Below are 21,221 nucleotides of genomic sequence, written 5' to 3' on the forward strand. Positions count from 1 at the left end.
CCTTTTACACTTGGCATTCCAGTTACATATACCTGTTTTGGTTTTTTTAATGGTTTACATTTATTACACACCAGTTATTATCAACCAGGATATATATCAACCTCAAGAGGGAAAAAAAACTCAAAACAGGCAGTTTGGGAGGACCTTTTTTTTTTTTGTAAACCTTTGGGCTTCATCTGAGCCTTGACATTTTTCTTTTAAATCACTCCCAGGGTTCCTTCTCTCCCCCTGCTAGTATGATTAATGAAACATCTTAACCAGGGAAGTCTTTCAGGATTTGCTGGTCTCCCTTATCTGTACTCAAAGAATTTCAGCCTTTGATCTAGCTGTTAGAGCAGGTAATGAGTCTTAGTTTTCTTTGTTCATTTCATTTTTATTTTATACCTTCCTTTTATTTACTTTACTATTCTTCCTTCCTTTCTTTTTTTTTTTTGGTTTATATCTATTTCTGTGCCCCTGAGGTAGCTGGCACCAGCCCACTGATGGCTCAGCACAGGCTACATCACCACACCTTCAGCTCTTATTTTTTTACACCTCTTAGTTGTCCTGATCCATGTTTCTTTCCTACTAACAAGCCTTTGAGTTTAGCTCTTTCTACAGTAGGGACTTCCTTAATAGGTTTACAAAGTTAGACACACTTAAATTTGGAAGTTTTTCCACTTTCTTTCAACAGTACAGAGGCCGTGACGTTCTCTCAAAGTTAGACAATTCATAGCTGGAGCAGGGCTGGAAAGTACATGACTATAATAACAAAGAAACCTCATACTAAGCATGACTCCAAAGAATGGTTTTGTGGCATGTGACAACTCTGGTCAACCATGTAAGTGAAAGGAACACCACCAATTCCCTTCTGGCTATCCTGGCCTCGTAAGTAATTGTCTATCCCAACAAACTCCGCTTGTGTATGGCACCAGTTTTCACCAACTGTGACCTTACAAAACAAACCTCATACACTAACAATCCCGTGGAAGACAGAACCCCACTGTTTTAATCACTTAAGAAAATGCTTTAGGTTTTCAAAGGTGATTTCCGTACAAATTAAGGCTATATTTGAATGTAGAGACTAACCTACCCGTACCAGTTAATAAAGATTAATTTAAAGGGTAATGTGAAAGAGGGGAATGCTGAGGGACTGCTTGGGTTGTTTGCTTCTGAAAACTTAAGCCATAATCAGGTGCTTCGAGACCTTGTTTCAACACCGGCCACGTCCTAAAATATGCAGGACAGATCACCAAGGGACTTAGTGGTTTGCTAAGCACCGACGGAATGATTCATTTCAATGTGTCATTCAGTTTTAAGTAAAGATTTAAGGGCCTGCTTATAGCTCCTATCAAGAGTAAATATCACACATCCTGTTTATACATACTAGCTTGTTGTCCACGGTTCTTCAAAGAGCTGGTGACACCCCCTAAGTCACACTCCACCCTACCCCCAACTTCCTGCTCATTGGGTGCTACATTCCTATTCCTTTTTAAGTACCTCCTCAATAAAATACTCTGCATTACAGTAAATTTTAAAGAAAATATTTTATTATGTCATGAAAAAAAGGTGTCAATCAACTAGATTCATACTTGTTTGAAAAAAACTGAAGATTTATTAATTAGACAGTATGTGGGCATCCTGTTCCTCGTGGGAATGAGAAGATGCTATAGGTTCTCTAAGTATTGCACAGTCTGGGGGAAAAAAACCAACAAAAAAAGGGAACGGGGGAGAGAGAGAGAGAGAGAGAGAGAGAGGGAAAAATCACATGATCTTGGGAACCATCTCACATTATGAATAATCTACCAAGAAACATTTAAAAAAGAAAACCCTTTGTTTCTACAGTAGCTTTGAGTTTATAGTTCTTGGAATGACTGTATTCCACTGAAGACATCTCAGTAACAGGAAGCTTCACTTTAGCAATCCCATGTGCAAATATTAATAAAAAAATATATAAAATAATGCAGTTCATCTCTTGCCATCACCCCGACAATCATAACATTTGTGAAAATTGTTTTGCTTGAAAAAGGGTTAAGCTGTAAGTTTAGCCTGAAGCTCCATCTCTGCAGCCCGTTTGAGTGCAACATCCACTAGAAGCTGAAATCCACTAAAATCCTGGTTGAGGTCCGGTGGAGTAGGGGGAGGAGTGTTGAAAAGACCACTCTGTGTATTTGTACTTGGTCCAGATTTACACGTGTCCTCTGGGTACATGAGGGAGGTGTCTGTAAAGCTGCTGGCTGCTATCTGCTGTATATCTGTGTTTTGTCCCACACCAACTGGCTGGCAGAGAGAGAAAGGCACGTCCTTCAATGCAGTCACAGTGGTATGACAAATCACTGATGGGCGAGCCAATATTGATCCTGGGGATGATGACTTGGGGGACAGTGGTCTCCCCAGGGCTGGGTTTGGTCCAGCTGAACAGGAATGAAACGGGCTCTCCTCTAGAGCTGGTATGAAGTTTTTGATGCCCATTGCTGACTCCACAGAGCTCGCTTCAGAAATCTTGGCCCCACGGCGGGAAATTGTGAACTGATTTGGATCTTTGCCATCTTTCCTCAGCATGTCTGGGAGGAGCCTGCGGCGGGCGTTGATGAACCAGTTACAGACCTGAAACCATACAGGTACGCTTTAACACTCAGCAAACATGTTCTGAGAACCTTCTGCGGGATGCCTAATTGATCTCTCTCTCTGCATTAAAGAAGGCGTGAAAGGCTTAAATCGGAACTTCCAAAGTTACTTCAAGGTATTTGAGCTCAGCCAAGAAAAGAGAGCTGCTTCCTGCCATAAACCTCTTCCTTTTCTAATACAAATTCCCTTTTTCATCTCATCATCCTTAAGCCTTTTCAGGAGGAAGAAAAGGATAAAAATTCTCAAATGTCTGAAAATGATTTTAGGGAGAGAAGTTTACCCTTTAACGCTCCCCCAGAACTAACCTATTACCTACTGCCCCAGCATTTAAGTTAATCAACTACAGGAAAACTTTTCCTGTATGAAAAGAGCCACTCCTCCCGGTTACTGATTTTTCCCAGTTCAAATGACTGTGTCAACAGGCATAACATGAATTACCTCACTGAAGTCTGTCCTTGTTTAAATATCAAACCAGTTTCCTGGGCAATAGAGACAGATTTAACCTCCTCTTTATGTTTGCTGCATAAAAGAAGGCTCTTTTAGGCATTAAAGGAAATGTTGTTTGACAGATGACTGTCAAGTGGTTTCTGTTTCTCTAAATAGCCAGTTATTAGCTTTCAGCACTATAAAGTTTATAAGAAAAAGATACTCCTTCCTTTTTTTTTTTTTTCAGTGGGGAGGCATTTCATGATTTGATATACAGGAATGCTATAAAATGACTTTGGAAAGGAAAAGAGACAACCCATGTGCATACACTTCCTGTTCCTTTTTCCTTACCTGTAGTGTAGACAGGTGTGTTTGTTGGGACAGTAATGCTTTTTCTTGCTCCGAGGGATAGGCGTTGTATCGGTGCTCATACAGCCAATCACGGAGAATCTGAACAGACTCTTTGGGCAGGTTGCCTCTGCGCCTTCTCTTGCCTGCACCAGCAGAAGAAGAAAGGTCCAGGGGGATATCCATGTTGTCATCATCCTCCGTCTCACTGCCGGACGCTACCACAACACCTGGTAAAGGACAAAGGTCAGCCATCAACCGCTTTTCTCAGGGGAGCACCTATGGCAAAAGCTTATCTCTTGACCATTGAGTGTGTAACCATGTTTTCTCAGCTGCCAAGAGCCAAGTACAGGACCAGTGTCTTCCGTCTGGAAATTTCTGAGCACATGGCAAAGCCTCAAGCGTAATTTGACTAGTGGCACATTACAGATTCTCCACCAATTGTTAGATGCCCTTTCATACGCACTTTCCTGTAGAATTTAACTTTTTACATTCCTTTGGAATGATGCTCAGAAAAGTCTAGTGCAGCAGAGACAGAGCTGCGCTCAAAGTGAATAGTCTGTCACACACGAAACAGGAAAGGTGTTAGAGCAGATGGAATGTGTCTAGCCACCTTCTCTGAGGTCATTGCTAACTTAGGAAAAACAATCCAAGTGTCCTAATGTACATTTTAAATGCTATTCTTCCTCCTTCGTTCATTGAAGATTTTAAATAAAAAGGCAGAGTCATGCATTTTTTCCATGGCTATGAGGGGGAAAAAAAAAAATCACAGTTGGTATTCTAAAGGCAAAATACATTTAACATTTTCTGCAAACTCCATGGTCATTTCTTTTTCATTGCTACCTACATTTCTTCAAAACTTAGGCAACTACTTTTCACAGACAGCATTGGTCAACCTTTTACTAAATACAACCAATCACTGAAGTTTTCAGTTTCGTTACACAAAAATATTTTTCTACTACTAGTACTTGAGTAAGAGGTCAAAAGATACCTCAGACTGATTACATTTTTAAATTCCTATAAATTTCAACTGGCAGTTTAATCGGAATCTAGAATACTAGATACCAATAAGTAGAGTTCAGTCTTAAATTATTACATGACAAAGAAAATGGAATACGTAATCCCCAGAGGAAACTCCCTTTGTAAGTACTTTAATCCTACCAGAAATTTTAAGAATTCACAAGCCATAGAGAATATTTGCATCACATATGATAGACTGGGGTCAACAAAAATTCAGATCTGGCCCTTAACATTTAAACATAATTTTGAACTTCAAAACCACAACTGGCAATTCTGAATGACTGAGAACTCTGTTTTGAAAACAATCTAGAATAGAATTTTTAAAATGTAAAAGCATACCATGCTTAGAAATACCAGTATTTCTATATAAAGAAAATTAAAATAACACGAAATGGAAAGGTACGCATTCTTGACTTTGTAGAGGCAACTCAGAGTGGTTTGCCCTGATAAAAAATAAAAACAATGTTCCCCATAGTGATAACCCATTTGATGCATTAAAAAAAATTTTTTTTAACCCATCCTTTTAAAGCATTTGAACACTCAAAAAGCTACTCATTCAAAGATTTGTTTATGAGCTGGCGCACAATTAATTGAGTCTGACTTGGTGACACATTTTTAGTTTTGGACTGCAGGGGGCAGACGGTACTGGAGGGAGTATCCACAGAAAACGCAGGAACCTTCCAAAGACAAAGTAAAGCAAGTTCTAACAAAAGAGTAGGATGATCTTGCAAATTCACTTTAGCTCAAGGCTTAACAAATGGCTATCAATAAAACACACAAGAATCCTAAATTTTAACCGCAGGGTATTTGATGTTCCCCTTCCCAGAAGAAGAAACTGCTTTAAAAAAAAAAAAGTTTACAAAAAAAAGAGGCACATTTAAAACTGAAACTGCTTTCACTGTGAAGATGAGAGACTTTTAAACCCTTTATTGAAATTTGGGTAAAGAGCTATTAATAAAAAAAAAAACACCTTAAGAAATTATAAATGAGTTCCTGTTTTACATTTACTTTGATAAATAAAGCAATCTAACTTTTTAAAAATGTGTCAAGTAATTGAATGACTAAGGCAAATTTAAATAAAGCAATTTGTTTAAACTCTTCAACGTCTGAAAAGCCAGACATTCTTCTGGAGGCTATAATCCCCCTCCCCCGCTTTTAAACTAGAAAAAGTGTGAAAATTTGCTCATTGAACAGTGGTGAATTCCCAACTGTAAGTTGGTAATAACAAAGAGTTTGAGACAAACAAACAAAAAAAACTCTGAAGCCTGCCCTTTGATCTGCTTGTTTAGTTTGACAAGAAGCCTGATTTTTCAGAATAGGTTAGTGACACACAAAAGCAGGTTTCAGTTAAGCAACGCTAAACTGCACTGTGACTTTACTCTGTTCTCAGTTCATTTAAATAAATGAATGCCAGGCCTCTGGACCTCTTAACAAATATTTCCAATATGTGCACAAAAGCTGAAGTAACAGGAAGTTAAGACTTCAGCTCCTTGGCCACACCAGCTGATATTTCACGGCAACAAACCACGTTTGCTGCTGTCAGGACTGTTTTCATTAAAACTCTCCCTCCGGATTGTGGCTCAGCTTGGAAAAACAAAAAGACTTTTCCACGTTACTCATTTCCTATTGTAACAGAGCTTTTGAAAAGTTTCCCGGTTACCGCCTGTTTCCAAAGGTCCTGCTCTGCTTACACTTTAAAAAATGTGGTGGTGGGGGAGGGAGATCACAAGCCTCTTTTACTCCATCCACATACAAGGAAATGTTTAGAAAGCCACAAGATGGCCTATGGATCCCACAGCTCTAAAAATCAATCTTTTCTTATTAGGAACTGGGGGTGGGGGGTGGCGAGGGAAGGCCAGAGACACAGTGGTTGTGAAGTTGGACTTTTAAAAATATCTAGAAGAGGCTAGAGAAGAATCTACAAATAGGAATAATCGAAGGAAAAGTTCAAGCGTACAATTAGGAAAAAGGAAACCTAACCTAACAACTTTCCTGATCAGAGTATCTCAGGAGATGCCGCAGAAATCGTGGTTAACACCCCAGGCACAGACTCCAAGGTGCGCTGGGCTGGACCCAGCCAGCAGTAAGCAATTCTAAAGCAAGAATTCCAAATTGTCAGGAACTAGGTACAAAAAGACGTCGGGGATTTTCCTCACGGAATCGCCTTTGCTTGTTCTAAAGCTATTTGCTGGGTGAGAAGATCTTTTTGGCACCCTCAGCTTTCCGAGATACTATTATCACCAACCAGGACGAAATCCCCGGCTCTGCGATGGAGTTTAAGGTGCTTTTGTTTTCAAGAAAACTTGAAAAGATTTTCACAGACTTTTCTAAGAGACTGCAGTCCAACTCCACGAGCCAGGCGGGGCAGATTTCTTCCCGGGTCCTGGCTGAGCAGACCGGGAACGCGGGCCCCCTCCGAGGTCGTTTTAGGAAGGGGGCGGGGAGGCAGGACGGAGGAGGACTAGAGGAGAGGGAGGAGCCAGGGAGGGAGGATAGCCAGGGAGCTTTTGTTCTTGCGAGTTCCGCAGCCCCAGCTGAAATCGGCCCCTCCAACTGTACAACCTGAGGGCTTCGGGAGTTTCAGATTACAAGAAGAAACTTAGAAGCGCGGCCGTGAACCCCAACATTCTGAGGGGTCTGCCCGCCCCCCCTAGGGTTTGCCGGGAAAACCTAAAAAGGGAAAGAAACCGGGCAATCTCAGCAGTCTCGGCTCCCCCGCACGAGCTCGGAACCAGTCGCAAAGTTTCCCCTCCAACACGTCACCTTTCATTGTTTCCGTGAGCCGGCGCTCAGGAGCAGGACCGTGCGCCCCCGGGACCGCTGACCCCTAATACTCCCAGCCCGTGGCCGGAGAGTCCCAGCCTCGTTTCTCTGCTGGGGGGCGGGGGGAGGGGGGAAGACCCGGAGGCATCCGAAGGGGGCTCCGGGGGTGGGGGGACGAGGAGCGCCGGGGCAGAGTACCCGAGGGGGCGCCCCGGGGAGGACCCGCCAGGCTGCTGAATACCTTCCCCACCCGAGCCCGAACAATGGGGGGAGCCCGCCCCCGGCGGAAGCCCAGCTTTGCTTTCGGCTCACAAGAACGACTTTTCCAAAACAAAACCCCCAAACCCCTAAGTGACTCCCGTCAGTTCCACTGGGAGAGGGAGAACGCCTTCCAATAGGGATCTAGACCCGTCAGTCCTTGTTGAGGTGACACAGCCTACCAGACACCACTTTGGGCGCTCCTCGCACGCGTTTCTCACCGAGCCCGGTTTAACATCCGAGCCTCTAAGCCCCCACGTTCTCACTGTCCCCCGGAGAGGGGACGCTGGGTGTCCTACCCCCAAATACTGACTGCCCTGGGTTTTGACCTTCGCTTTTACTCTCGCTGGGAAGGCACGGGTTGGGAAGCTCCGCGCGTTGGGAAGCCACCCGCCCAGCATGAAAGGTACACAACACCAAGATGAAAACGTGGCCGAGGGCACCCTCCCGGGTTGAAGGCCGCCCCATCAACAATACTGGGTTTTCACTATATCCGCTGGACTAGTCTGAAAGAATGTGGAGTTACAAAAACTCGGGGACGCTCCTGGGCATGCGCAGCAGCGCCCCCCCCCCCCCACCCACCCCCGCGCTGGCTTCCCTGAGCGATTAACTTCTGTTTTGAACCACTCCACATAAATCACAACAGAAAAGCCAACTCTGGCTCACCACGGAACGTTCGGGGTACCTCCCAGCCAGGGACCCAAAAGTTAACTTCAAAGGGGAGTTAACATTCTTTGACCTTTCGGGGCGGTGGGTTGTTTTTTTTCTTTCTTTCTGTGTATTTTGTTTTTAAACCAGACTGACGGCAAGTTTTAGTTGTAACGCTTCCAGGACGCTTCGTGGAAACAATGACAGACTCACTCTGTGCACTTACAACCAAGCCTGCTTGTCACACTTGGACTCGTTCTGACCACACGCCGCTTTAAGCTGTTTGCCCGCAGTCCTAACTCTTCATCTCGCCCCAAATTCATCGTGGGAAAACTTTTAGAGGCTGGGAGATTTTACAAGTCTAGCTTTCCAAAGCTACCGATACCCGAGGGCGGTTTGGGGGCCAGAGGCGCATTCTTTCGATTGTGAAAACACCCCATCCCCAGCGAAGATCGTGCCGGGGCCCAGCTGGGAGGGAGTGGGGGCCCGGGAGCCCAACTTTCAGACAAAGGCGACGCCGCTCGGTGGTCCGGACCGCCCCGGGTCCAGCCCGGGAGAATCGGGGCGGGGGTCCCCCCGACCTGGGCCCACACCCCCGCTCGCAAGAGCCAGAGAGAAGCCACGCGGCTGCTCCGCGGAGCGTGGGGTGGCGGCTGAGACAATGAAACTTGGAGGCGCACAAACAAGGCGCTGAGCGTGTTTCTTGACAACGTGCCAGCAGCGTGGAGAGGCCCGTCTCCCCACAACAGCCCCTCGTGTTGTGTCTAGAAGGAAAACAGCAACTGCCATTTCAGACGCAGCCTCAACAAAGAGAACGGCCGCGGTTTCTGCCTGAGAGCCCCGGGCTGAAAAGTCCACCAAGTCACTCTCGCCCCAAGCCTGGCGGGGCCCCGCGAGCACGTTTCCCCGGACCCGCACCCGTGGCGCGCACAGCCCGTGGAGTCTTACCTTTCTTGCTTTTCATTCTGGAGCTTCCCTTCCAGCGCTAGGCGATGCTGGGGTCTCGAGGGGCCAAGAGCGGGGGTGGAGGGGGCAAGCGATTGTCCTCCTTCCCCGCAGACTCTCCCCTAACTTATAGGACGCGCTCAGCCGTTATTGCTAATCAAGGCGCTCGGATCCCAGGCGCTCGCTCCTTGGGTGGAATTCAAGTGACACTTGGGTTTCCTCCTGTCGGGATCTTCTGGCAGTCGTCCGGGGGCTCTCCTTCGCCCAACTCGCTCCCCTCCCCACTCGTCTCCTTTGTTCCCCGCTCCTGCTCGGCGTACCTCGGCGCTGTCAGAGTGAGAGAGGCGAAGAGGGAAGGTACAGGAGGTCCTGCCTCCGCCCCCAGCCGCCCGCCCCGTCCCCCGCCCGCCCCGCTGCTCCTCCGCCCCTCCCCCGCACCTTCCAGGCAGGGAGGCCGGCACCGAGAGCCCCGGCCGCGCTGCCTCACTCCGCGCCTGGCTAGCCGCTGTCACCCGTCGCTCGTGGGGGCTGCTGAGCCCAGAAACCCGATCCTTCCTCCCTGCAGCGCGCACGCCGCCCGCATCCCTCGCTCGGCGGCGGCGGCTGCACCAGCCTAATGCCTGGGTTTCTCCTTTGGGCCTTTCTTCCTTGGGCTGGCGAGGGTGCGTTTGGTTAGGAAATTGCAACAGATGGAAAAATGCTGCCCCCTCCTCCACCCCAGGGAAGAAAAGGCTTCCCTCTCGTTTTTGACAGCTGCCCCAAACTCCACCGTCCCTCTCTAGCCGCAAGGAGAAGACAGCTGCTTCTGATTCAAGGGGCGGGGCACCGTAGGAAAAGTATTCAGGACAAGAACCAACTTCTTCCAGAATGCGCGGCTGCCATTGACACGCGGGCGCGGCGCGTCGCACCCTGCTCCTCCCGGGGCTCTTCCTCCAACAGCGACGGCGGGGTGGGGGAGGAGAGTGAGACACAGACACCCCAGGCGAGTGTCTGTTACCCCGGGCTAAAGCTGCGAGTTCCGGAATGGATTGCACGGCAGTTTCAAAATCTAACACGTTGCGGACAGACACTTGTCATGCTCACATGCTCTTTAAAAGTCTCAGCCTGGGGACTGCCCGGGCGCGCGCCCGCCTGGCTGCAAATCGGCCTGAAACCCCCACCCTCCGACCCCGGCAGTGCCGCCTTTAAGGGAAGGGGGCGACCACACTGGGGCTGCTCATATGTTTCGATAAACAGTCTACTTTTAGGACTTAAACCCTGTTAGGGGACCCTTTCTCCCCTCGGGTAATTTCAAACAGAAACTAGCCATTGAGCAAACACATGTTCCTGTTAGTTTATTTTGGTTGAGAGTTAGGACTCCAACAGGAGTTCCTTGATGAGATTACCCTTTTAAAAGACCAGATGCTGTTTGGCTGATTTCAAGAAACGCCTGCCCCCTCCCCGCCCTCTCCACTGGGTCTAGTTTTCGCGTGTGTGTCCCGTTGTTTTGAAGTAAACGAACTGTCGCATGCCTCTCTAAGACTTTCCCCATCACTTAAAAAAAAAAAAAACAAAAAAAACACCCAAACCGTAAATAAACCTAGTAGAGACGTCAGCGCCTGAGTCTGCCTCCAGTTTCGGCTCTGTGCTGTTTTTGTTTTGTAACCTCGATGGAGAAGCCGGCAGGAAAAGCTCCGTGGAAATAAGGTTAAACCCGAGAAGGGCTGAGGCGGCCAAACGATGACTAACTAGACTTTGGAGCCTCTGTTTCAGGATCACACTGAAAATTAAAGCCAGCCTCCCACCCACTCGCCCTCCCAAAAAAAAGACACCCCCGCCTCGAGAGTGAATTAAGGCCAGAGTTTACAAAGCTTGGGTGGTTTTACCAATTACAGGACTTAAAATGAATAAACAAGGAAAAAAGCGTCATTCTAAGAAGGCAGCAACCTTATGACTTTTTTTTTCTTCTGTGGTTTGCCGACTGCTCGGCACCTATGAGAGCACACATCTAAAACGGCAGAGGGGGGGGAAACATGGTCCTAGGGGAAACCACCAGCCTGGAAGCTAGTCTGCAACTTGCTGGAGCGCAGTTCCTTCCCTGGGCCTGGCTGGAGATGAATCAGCTGCTGCGCCCGAGTGCGGGACAGATGTGGGGCGGGGAGCGAGCGGGAGGCCGCCCGTTAGAGGGCCGCGGCGTCCTAGCATTTGAAGGATTGTTTGTTGCTGGGATTGGTGGCTCGGATCCGTTGGTGAACTGGAGAGGAGGGAGGAGAGACGCAGGGAGGAGGAGTCGGGGGCCGGCCGACGCTGCGACTCCGCGGTCTGAGTGGCAGGAGCCTAGTCTGGAAGCGGGCGGTTACTGGGGAGACGCTTTGTTTGCTAACTTCGAAAGCTGCTTCGGCTGCCTCGGCGGCTTTCGAAGCCACTCAACAAAACACGCCTTCGGGTCGGCTTAACCCTCCCCCTGCCCGCTTACAGAAGCCCGGCACAAAAATGTTTCCGTCGGCGTGCTTATCCTTGGCCACGCGGTGGCTCTCATTAGGTACACAAAGGTATCTTTTTCCTCGTCGAAGTGAGCTTGGCTAATTACTGCGATTCTCAGGCAACCGGGATGGAAACCGAGAGTTGAAGCGACTTTATAGGTAGAAAGCAGACTTTACAGGGGGAGGGGGAGGGGCGGGGAGAATTAAAAGCCTCTTTCAAATTGCAAAGAGGAAAAAAAAGCCGAACTTTAAACTCTCTTGCTGGAGGTCCGGCTTGATCCGGCCAATGCTCACCTTTTGCTCGAACGAATCCTATCAAAACTGTTATTAAATCTGGAGAGATGCTCCCAAGAGGAACACGGGCACCATTCCGTGTGAGGGCTCTCCAGTGGATTCTCCGACCTCCATCCCCACCCCCAACCCCACCCCCATGGCCTGTCTCAAACTTGTTTGGGGCTTTGGATTGTTGTTGCATTCTGGGAAGAAAGTGCCTGAAGTCTGCATAACACAGGGAAGAAAAACAGCCCAAAAAAGTGGGCTCGGAAAAACCAGCAATTGCTTAGGATATTTTTTGTTTATTTGCTTTTCTCAAGGTGGAAAAACAAGTTTCAATTCTGGCTCTGTCAGTCCCTTTATGTCCCAGGCAGGGCCTCTCCATAAAACTGTTCCAATGACTTTTGAGTTCCTTTTCAGTGCTAAAAGAAATGATATGGATTCGCTTTTGCTGCCTATTATTTGCTGAATTCATATTCATGTTAAATTGGAAAATTATGTGAGTAAAAGTGAGAAAGTGCTTTCGTGCTGGAGAAGGCTGCCGATAAACGTTTTTCACCATTATTTATTTTTTTCCCTCCAGGCACACATAGTTCCATTTGGTGTCATCTTTTGAAGCTGCCTCAAGGCCAAGAAAAGACACAGAGTTGTGTAAGTTAAGTTACTCTTCACAGCCTGCAAACCCTTCAAAGGCAAAAACTCAGAAACTTAGAAAGGTAAATGAGCCAGGAAAGTGTGTCAATATGTGCAGTTAATTTTTATATCTATACCAGGTCTATCAAGCTATCAGAGAAGTATTTACTTCATTCATCTACTGAACAGCCATTGATGGGGCACAGTTTCCCTCCAGCAAGAATGGCGTCTCACAGTTGCTGGACCCCTTTGGCTTCTAGTCTCTGGGGAGCAGATACTTTTATGAAGTATGCACACTGCAGGGCTCCAAACACCACGCTATAATCATCTTTTCACATCTCAGGTCAGAGGGTCTTGGGCTGCTTAAGGGAGAAGTTGGCCATTGTCTTTTCAAGGGCCTGGATTACAACCATCTTGTGGTGATTTTATCTATCAGGATTTCTCTCCTCGCCTCAGTTACATGAATAATGTAAAACTGTGCTACTACTTTTGTTTGTAATCACTTTTCTCCTGGGCACTTCCTTTCTCAGTCTTTTCCCCTCTCTAGTCCAGTCCTCATTGCTCACTACCTACAGGGGGTTTGGAATCAAGGGGGCAGAGCAAAAAGATTATTTGTGGAGCACAGCTTTCCCCCCCTTTATTCTCAACAGCATGGATCTGTATTGTGCTTTCCAGTTTATGAAACACTATTTTTTTAAGTTTATTTTTTTGAGAGAGAGAGAGCGAGCCGGGGAGGGACAGAGAGAGAGAGAGAGGGAGAGAGAGAATCTCAAGCAGGCTCTGCACTGTCGGCACAGAGCCTGATGTGGGGCTGGAACTCATGAACTGCTAGATCATGACCTGAACCGAAACCAAGAAGGGACACTCAACCGGCTGAGCCACCCAGGCACCCCAGAACACTTATTTAAATTATCTTGTTTAATACATGAACTCTAAGTGGGTTATTTTTTACCCCTTAAAGTCAAGTAACAACAAATATAACAGAACTGAAAGGTATAAAACCAAGTGTTGGACATAGATTATTTGGCTTTAAATCAGGTGATCTCTGTCATTCTTTGGAGGGGTGAAAAGCAGAGACTGACTAACCACAGATTACACACCAGGGCCTCCTGAATGGGGGTGGGGAGGGAGTGGTGGGGGGGGGGGTGGTTCTAAAATCCCCTTCTTCTCTGAAATCTATCTGTAGTTTTGCAAGCGGCTGTCTTCCAACCTGCCTGCTTTTTGTACTTTTCTTTCCCTTTCCCCATTTTTAAATTAAAAAAAAAAAGTTATTCTCAAAACTTCAGTAAGAAAGCCATACAAAGTGAAACATGAAAGCTCTCTTACTTGTCCCCTTCACTTCCCCTAGGCACACATGTGTAGGACACACACTGTTACTTTTTGTTTTCAAGTCCCCTCCGCCGTGGCTGGGCCCACTCCACTCTGCTATAAGTCTCGCTGTTTTTCACCAGTCAAAATTTGGCTTAAATGTCACCTCAGAGAAGTCTTCTGTGACCGCTTGACCTGAATTTAGGTTCCCCCCCACCCCCACCATCTAGTTCAGGGTTTCTCAACCACAGCCCTATTAATATTTGGGGTTGGATAATTCTTTGTTGTGGGGGCTGTCCTGTGCATTGTTAAGCAGCATCCCTGGCTGCTAACCAACACTTGCCTGTAACACCCTCCGCACCAAGTTGTGACAAATAAAAACATCTCTAGACATTGCCAGATGTCCTCCAGAGGGGATGGAAATGGTGTGGAGGAAGGGAGGAGGCAGGGATTGCCGCCGGTTGAGAACCACAGATCTACGCTCAACTGTTTCTTTGTTTCTTGCATAGCCACAATTTTTAATTATTTTGCTTATTTGACTATTAACTTGTTTATTTTCCTCTGATTCCCCTACTAAACTGTATGCTCATTATTAAATCTTCATGCACTGAGCACAATGCCTCACCCATCATAGGTACCCAATAAATATTTATTAAACAAAATAATGCATGAAAATGAGGCTCTAAGGGGGTGCACCTGGCTGGCTCAGTCATTAGAGCATGTGACTCCTGATCTCAGGGTAGTGAGTTCAAGGAAGGAAGGAAGGAAAAAGAAAAAAATTGAGACTGTAAGAATCATTAATAAAAAGAATACAATCATTTATTAAATATAGCATGCCAGGGAGTATGCAAACACTTCACCTATTTAGTCTTATTTATTACTGAAAACAATCTTAAGACATATTCCTTGTTATTACCCCATCTGACAGAGGAAGTTGTTGGAGTCTGGGGAAATGACATAATTTGTCCTGTCATTCTGACCCCCGGTCAATGATCCAAACAATAATGATATTCTGCAATGTTTTTTTCATTTATGTAACAATTTGTTTAGTGATGAGTATTTAAATAATTTCTAATTTGTGACTAGTTAGTCAAATTATATTTGAAATATAAAAGCTATAAAAAGGTAGTCCAATTATATTTGAAATATTTAGCAATTGAGAGAACATGTGCATCATCCAATTCGAAGGAACTCCTCCTGATTGTAAACTCCTGTGTCTCAGCAGAATGTCAGCTTGTGTACAGATCTTTTGGGGCTTGAGTCCCTTTGTAGGAGTCCCTGGGAGGTGGTATGGTTGGGTCAAAGGCATGTGCATTCAAAATTTTCATAGATATTGCCAAATTAGCCCTCAAATCATCTTCCCTATTTAAAATCCCACCAAAGGGATGTGAGAAAACTTTTCTCTATGCCCTCACTAACACTGCATATTATTAATCAATTTCATATTTGTCAATCACCTAGGCAAATAAATGGCACCTAATTTTTATAAGGTTTACATTTCTTTGAGAAAGTGAGCACATTTTTGTGTATTTATTGGCCATTTTTATGTCTTCTTTTTTCCTATTTATGACTTGTGTCAAATATTCTATTGTATTGGTTATTTTTATGTTCTTTTTTCTTCTTTTTTAAGAAGCAGTCTGTTTTGGGGTTAGCTTTAAAGCTCATCTAAAAAGAGTGAGTTAATGTTGAGGGAACAAGGTTAGGTGAAACAATAATGAAGGGAGGCAGCATGTCTGTTTTTAAAAAATATATATGTTGTTTGGAATAAGTACCATATTTATGCAGTAAGAATAGGAGTTCAGGAATATCATATCTGTTTTTAACATATTCCCTTTCTCCCCTTTCCATCAAAAGGGTTAATCTATTCACGTGTTTCCATTTTATCACCATTACCTCTTCCCAACACTGTGGAGGACCCATTTATAATAGCAATAAAATGATGAAATATCTAGGAATAAATTTAACAAGAAATATGTGCAAGTTTTATGAAGGAAACTTTAAAACCCTACTGAGGGACATAAAGGAAGCCTTCAGTAAAATAAAAGATATAATTTATTCTTTCTAGCAAGATTCAATAGTGAAGGTATAAAGATGTTTATTTTCCCCAAATCAATCTTTAAATTTAAAGCAATTTCCATTAAAATACCAAGAGGATTTTTAAAAACTGCCACAGTTCATCAAAATAAAATAGCTCGTAGGGCGCCTGGGTGCCTCAGTCGGTTAAGGGTTCGACTTCGGCTCAGGTCATGATCTCACAGTTCGTGAGTTCGAGCCCGCGTCGGGCTCTGTGCTGACAGCTCAGAGCCTGGAGACTGCCTCGGATTCTGTGTCTCCTTCTGTCTCTGTCCCTGCCCCACTCATGCTCTGTCTCTCTCTGTCTCTCAGAAAATGATTAAATGTTAAAAAAAAATTTTAATAAAATAAAAAAAAACAAAATTAAACAGCTCACAATAGCCAGGGAAATGCTGAAAGAGAAAAGTAGAGATGGAAGCCCCTCCAGATAAAGTATTTTATTTATGTATGTATGTATGTATGTATGTATTTTTAAAGTTTATTTATTTTGAGAGAAACAGAGACAGCACAAGCTGGGGAGGGTCAGAGAGAGAGGGAGAGAAAGAGAATCCCAAGGAGGCTCTGCACCATGAGTGCAGAGCCGGACATGGGGCTCGAACTCACAAACGGTGAGATCTTGACCTCAGCCAAAACCAGGAGTCGGACGCTTAACCCACTGAGCCACCCAGGCGCCCCTAAAGTATGTTTAGAAGTTCATAGTAATTAAAATGTAAAAGTTTTGTACTGAGAATAAAAAAAAAAAGAAAAGAAAGAATCATGAGACAGATTAGAACATATACGGAGATTTAGATTTCGGCAAAGGGGTCTTTTCAGATCAGGGATAAATTGAATGAGGGCAATTGACTACCATCAGTTAAAAATAAAGCTGAATCAAAAAAATAAAAATAAAAAAAAAATAAAGTTGAATCTTCCATCTCACCTTCTTTAACACAAATAAAATTCACCGGAATCAAAGATTAAAATGTTACAGTAATTAAAAAGGCACCTACACATGTTCTAGAACAGTGGTTCTCCAGGCATAGTGTGGGTGGCAATTTTTCCTCCCAGGGGACATTTGACAGTGTCTGGAAACATTTTTGGTGAGCACAACCAGAGAGCAGGGAATGCTACTGGCATCCAGTGGAAAGAGGCCAGGGATGCTGCTAGGCACCCTCCCCGCCTAGGACAGACCACAGCAAAAACTCCCCTGCCCACAGTGCCCAGGTTGACACAACCTGTTCTAGAAGAAGACATAAATATGATCTCGGAGTGAGAGAGGCCTTTTTAGTCAGGCTGTAAAATCAAGAAACAATAAAAGATATAAACATAAATAAACTTAAATTTCAGGAAAAATTCCATACATTTTCCAAAAACAAAGAAAATGGGAAACAATGCTTGCAGCTCATGTCAAGCATATGACCAATTTACCTAATTTATGAAAAACTCATACAAACTGTAGGAAAGAAGAAAGAACTCTGCTTTTCTTTTCTTTTTTATTTTTTTAACGTTTATTTATTTGAGAGAGACAGTGCAAACAGGGGAGGGGCAGAGAGAGAGGGAGACACAGAATCAAAAGCAGGCTCTGCGCTCCGGGCTCCGGGCTCCAGGCTCCAGGCTCCAGGCTCCAAGCTATCAGTACAGAGCCCGATGAGGGGCTTGAACCCACGAACCGTGAGATCATGACCCGAGCCAAAGTCAGACATTTAACTGAGTGAGCCACCCAGGTGCCCCAAGAACCCTGTTTTTAAAAAGTTGGGCAAAGTCTGTAGATAGGCAGTTCATCAGAAAAAGGTATTCCAAAAAAAAAGAAGAAAATTTTATGTGGAAGTCATTACAACAATGAAGTAAATTAGATTGAGTTGATATGGAAAGATTAATAAAATATATTGATAAGGGTTTTTTTTTTTTTTTTAGCAAGACAAAACAATTATTCCTTTTGTATAAAGTATTTCATGCCTATATATTTTGGAATGAAACTCAAATATTAAGAAAGTATTCACAACGGCTACTTTTGGAGGAAGAAAGGGAAGGGAATATTATGCATCATAAGGGGGCTATTACTTTTTTTCATCTTGTGCTTTTTTTGTACAAGCCTGAGAAGAGAGAGAGAGAGGTAAGATTGAGTTAGAGAGGCAAGCATGCAATCATTGACTGGTGCAGAAGGCCTACATCATTTTATTTTACCTTCACTTACTCCTTCTTCAGCACTCTTCCTTTCTTTATGTATGTCTGCATTTCTCACCTGTACTTTCCTTTTCTCTTAAGAACTTCTTTTAACATTTCTTGCAAGGCAGGTCTACCATCATCATTTTTAATGACTAAATTATAGTCCATTGTAACTGTAGATATCATTTATGTACCAATCCTCCTATATTGGACATTTAAGTTTTGTTCTGGTTTGAGGTAGAGGGGATTTTTGAAGATCCTGTATAGAAACAAGCAGGGATCCAAAATAGGAGACTGAAGTTGTATTTGGGGCCTTTAAGTCTGGCTCTTTGGTCCAGGAGCCATGGGTGGTTAATCATTAGTAAGTGTGAATAACCCCCAGTGACACCCTGGGAGCTCATTATTCATTGCCTTTTACAGGACATAATAACAAAGGCTGTCAAACCATTTACATTGTTGAACTGGATGACCAAATCTGCAAAATTAGAAAGATTAATCCTGATGCAGGTAATTTTTACAGAAAATTTGGCCAAGCATTACAGCATGTAATGTAAATGTAAAAGCAGGGCAAGATGCTTTTCCACACACCAAATTAATACATGCTATCGGTGTACGAATAGAGTCAGCATATCCCCTGAAAGGCATGGAACGTTTAAGTAAAGGCTTTCTCTTCTACTGGCATATTTGTAAAAGGGAACAATCTGTTATCTCCTGAAGTGTTTCAGCAGGCCTCCACAGGATGTCATGAAAAAGCGAAAACAATTCTTCCATATTACCTTAAAAGGCAGGAAAACATATTCATGTCCACGCTACTTAGATATACTTTATTTTTTAAACTTAGGCATATTTTATTTTTCCAACCCGTTTTGGAAGCTGTCCTCAGCAACACATTTACAGAGTAGATTAGCAGGGCTCCTCTTCCAGGGTGAAAGAAATGTATAAATCATTCCCTATTTGGGGGCGCCTGGGTGGCTCAGTCGGTTGAGCTTCTAACTTAGGCTTAGGTCATGATTTTGTGGGTCAGAGTTTGAGCCCCGTGTCGGGCTCTGTGCTGACAGCTCAGAGCCTGGAGCCTGATTTGGATTGTGTCTGTCTGTCTGTCTGTCTCTCGCTCTCTGCCCCTCCCCCACTCATGCTTTCTCTCTCTCTCTCAAAAATAAACATTAAAAAAAAAATCAGTCCCTATTTTTCTCTTCCCTTCTGCTTGTGCTTGCCAACAATGCACACATGTGTCTACTAGTCCTGAATAAAAATTTTTAAAAGACCTGAAAAATAGCCAGGTGACCTCAGAAACAAAGACTTTGTCATGCCTAGAATGTCGTTGTTTTGCTTTTTTTACTTTCTATTATGGAAAATTGAAATATGTCTCATATGGAGATCCCAGTGTAAAGAATCCCCACATACCCATCACCTAGATGCAACAATTATCAACCCAAGGCCACACTCTTGCTTTATCTGTGTCCTCACATACTCCCTTCTCTCCTGTATTATTTTGAAGCAAATACCAGACATCATATCATCTCTGGATAAGCTCTTACAGTTAATGTTCTGGCTAGCAACTCCTTATTCCCTAGTTTAAATGGTTTGTTTACTAATGGGACTAAGAAGTCCCAGAATTATGCCCTATTGTATTTTCCTTTCTAGCTATTTCTGTTCCTATGGTTAAACGTTCTCTTCTTGCCAGGGAGAACAATTACGTTTTATCCATAGATAGTATTTTAAGGCTTTTAGCTCTACTAGCCTCTTTTAGACCAATAACTGAGGTAAATTTTCTTTTTTGGACAGTCCTACCCTCAAATACTTATTTCCATTTCTCCTATTTGAACAGTCAGACTGTGTGTCCTGACTTTTTTTGGTTCAGGCAACATGTCCACCAAATCAGTATCTCACTTTGAGATCTCTAGAAATACCGTTTTATTTACTGACCCTAAAGAAATGAATTACTTTAAAAAATTAATGTCTACAAATGATTTTAGGGCCAGTTATTTCCTCTTTGGGTACTGTGTGTGTGTGTGTGAGAGAGAGAGAGAGAGAGAGAGAGAGAGACAAGAATAGGGAGATGGGGGAGTAAAGTCTAGAAAGCTTTGATACATCTAGTGTGGAGGTGTTTTCAGCCAGGACAGCCAGATGGTAACATGAAAACACACATGGGCCTTATTCCACAATGTAGAAACATAACATTCTGACCATTAGATTTGAAAACAGTAGTATTTCAGATAGCTGAGCTGTTTTTACTTTCTTCCTCCCTCCCTTCCTTCTCTTTCTATCTCTCTTTGTCTCTGTCTGTCTGCCTGTCTCTCTCTCTCTCACTATTCTTGGACACATTATCCCTCATTGGAAACCAGCAATCTGTGATTTGTTCTAAATATTTTGTACTTTGCAAGAATCCCATTTAGTTTTAAACATTAAACAAAGCAACCATTTCAAAAAATGTTCCAGATTTCATGAATTAGGTTCACTTTATTTTCATCTAATAAAGTCCTATGTTCATCTACCAGCTTCTTTATGGGAAAGAGTATAGAAAAATCCTACACAAACTTCTACTTCATCAGTCATTGGTCGCTTCTTATTTGTCTGATTGCAAAGTGCATTTTTCAAATGGATTAATTATTCTGTAACCAGTGCGCTTTGCCTTCTGTTGACATTTTGCGGAGCCTCCAAGAATTCTTGAGACACCCCCCACCCCCAACCCCCAGTCTGAGATATAGCCCTTCTGTGTAGCTTTGGAAATCCAATTCACAAAATAAAGCCCCCGTTTTTTCATACTAATAATATTGTTTAGGAAAATTTCCTTTCTGACAGAACTTAAACGTACATTTGCTTTTCCCATTTCTCCCTCTTGAACCTCCCAAAATATGTATCTTATTTTGTAAATTGTAACTTGCATGAAAAATGCAAAAAAAAAAAAAAACACAAAAAAAACAAAAACCAACAAAACTCACCCTCTAATCCAGTAAAAAAAAATCACGCGAATTTAGTTTGTTAGACTTCAAGTTGGGTAAAGAAGATTTCACGAAGTTATTGTTAAGGAATCTTTATCTGGTAACATGTGGTCTAAGCTAGGAAAAAAACTTACAATCCTGGAAGGGGAAGTTGACATTCATTCCTCATGTATTAACCCATGAGTTGTAGGATAGAAGCCTCCCCCCGCCACCCCACCTCCAATCACACAGAGCAGTCATCCCAGCTACAGATTGCTCTTGAGAAACAAAGCCTAGAAGGATTGGGGGACATTCAGGAGTTTGTACTCTTTCTTCCACATTAATAAAATTGAAGATTTATTTTCTTTTACCTCGGGGCCTCTAGAGCTAC

General features: G+C 43.9%; 1 protein-coding gene and 1 long non-coding RNA gene across 4 annotated transcripts in view; one reads left to right on the forward strand and one right to left on the reverse strand.

Annotated features, from left to right (window-relative positions):
- Positions 1–1,507: 1,507 nt before the first annotated feature.
- On the reverse strand, positions 1,508–10,014 carry TGIF1 (TGFB induced factor homeobox 1). 2 transcript variants are annotated; one of them, XM_060613361.3, is made up of 4 exons: positions 9,873–10,014; positions 9,019–9,342; positions 3,385–3,611; positions 1,508–2,586 (listed from the first exon to the last, which is right to left on the reverse strand). In XM_060613361.3, the coding sequence occupies exons 2-4, from the start codon at positions 9,032–9,034 to the stop codon at positions 2,011–2,013; spliced, it is 819 nt and encodes a 272-aa protein (XP_060469344.1). In that variant the 5' UTR covers positions 9,035–9,342; positions 9,873–10,014; the 3' UTR covers positions 1,508–2,010. The 2 variants fall into 2 exon arrangements, with proteins under 2 accessions (XP_060469344.1, XP_060469343.1); XM_060613360.3 differs by lacking the exon at positions 9,873–10,014 and adding an exon at positions 9,454–9,820.
- Positions 10,015–11,162: 1,148 nt separating this feature from the next.
- The window catches only part of LOC132665803 (uncharacterized), a 134,365-nt gene continuing 124,306 nt past the window's right edge, over positions 11,163–21,221 (forward strand). The window contains exons 1-2 of one of the 2 annotated variants that reach the window (XR_009604290.3): positions 11,163–11,636; positions 12,334–12,466. This is a non-coding gene — a long non-coding RNA (uncharacterized LOC132665803). The remainder of the gene's footprint in view (positions 11,637–12,333; positions 12,467–21,221) is intronic. The other variant, XR_009604289.3, reaches the window with a different exon arrangement.

Source organism: Panthera onca, chromosome D3, assembly GCF_046562875.1.
Source record: "Panthera onca isolate mPanOnc1 chromosome D3, mPanOnc1 haplotype 2, whole genome shotgun sequence".
Lineage (NCBI taxonomy): Eukaryota > Metazoa > Chordata > Mammalia > Carnivora > Felidae > Panthera > Panthera onca.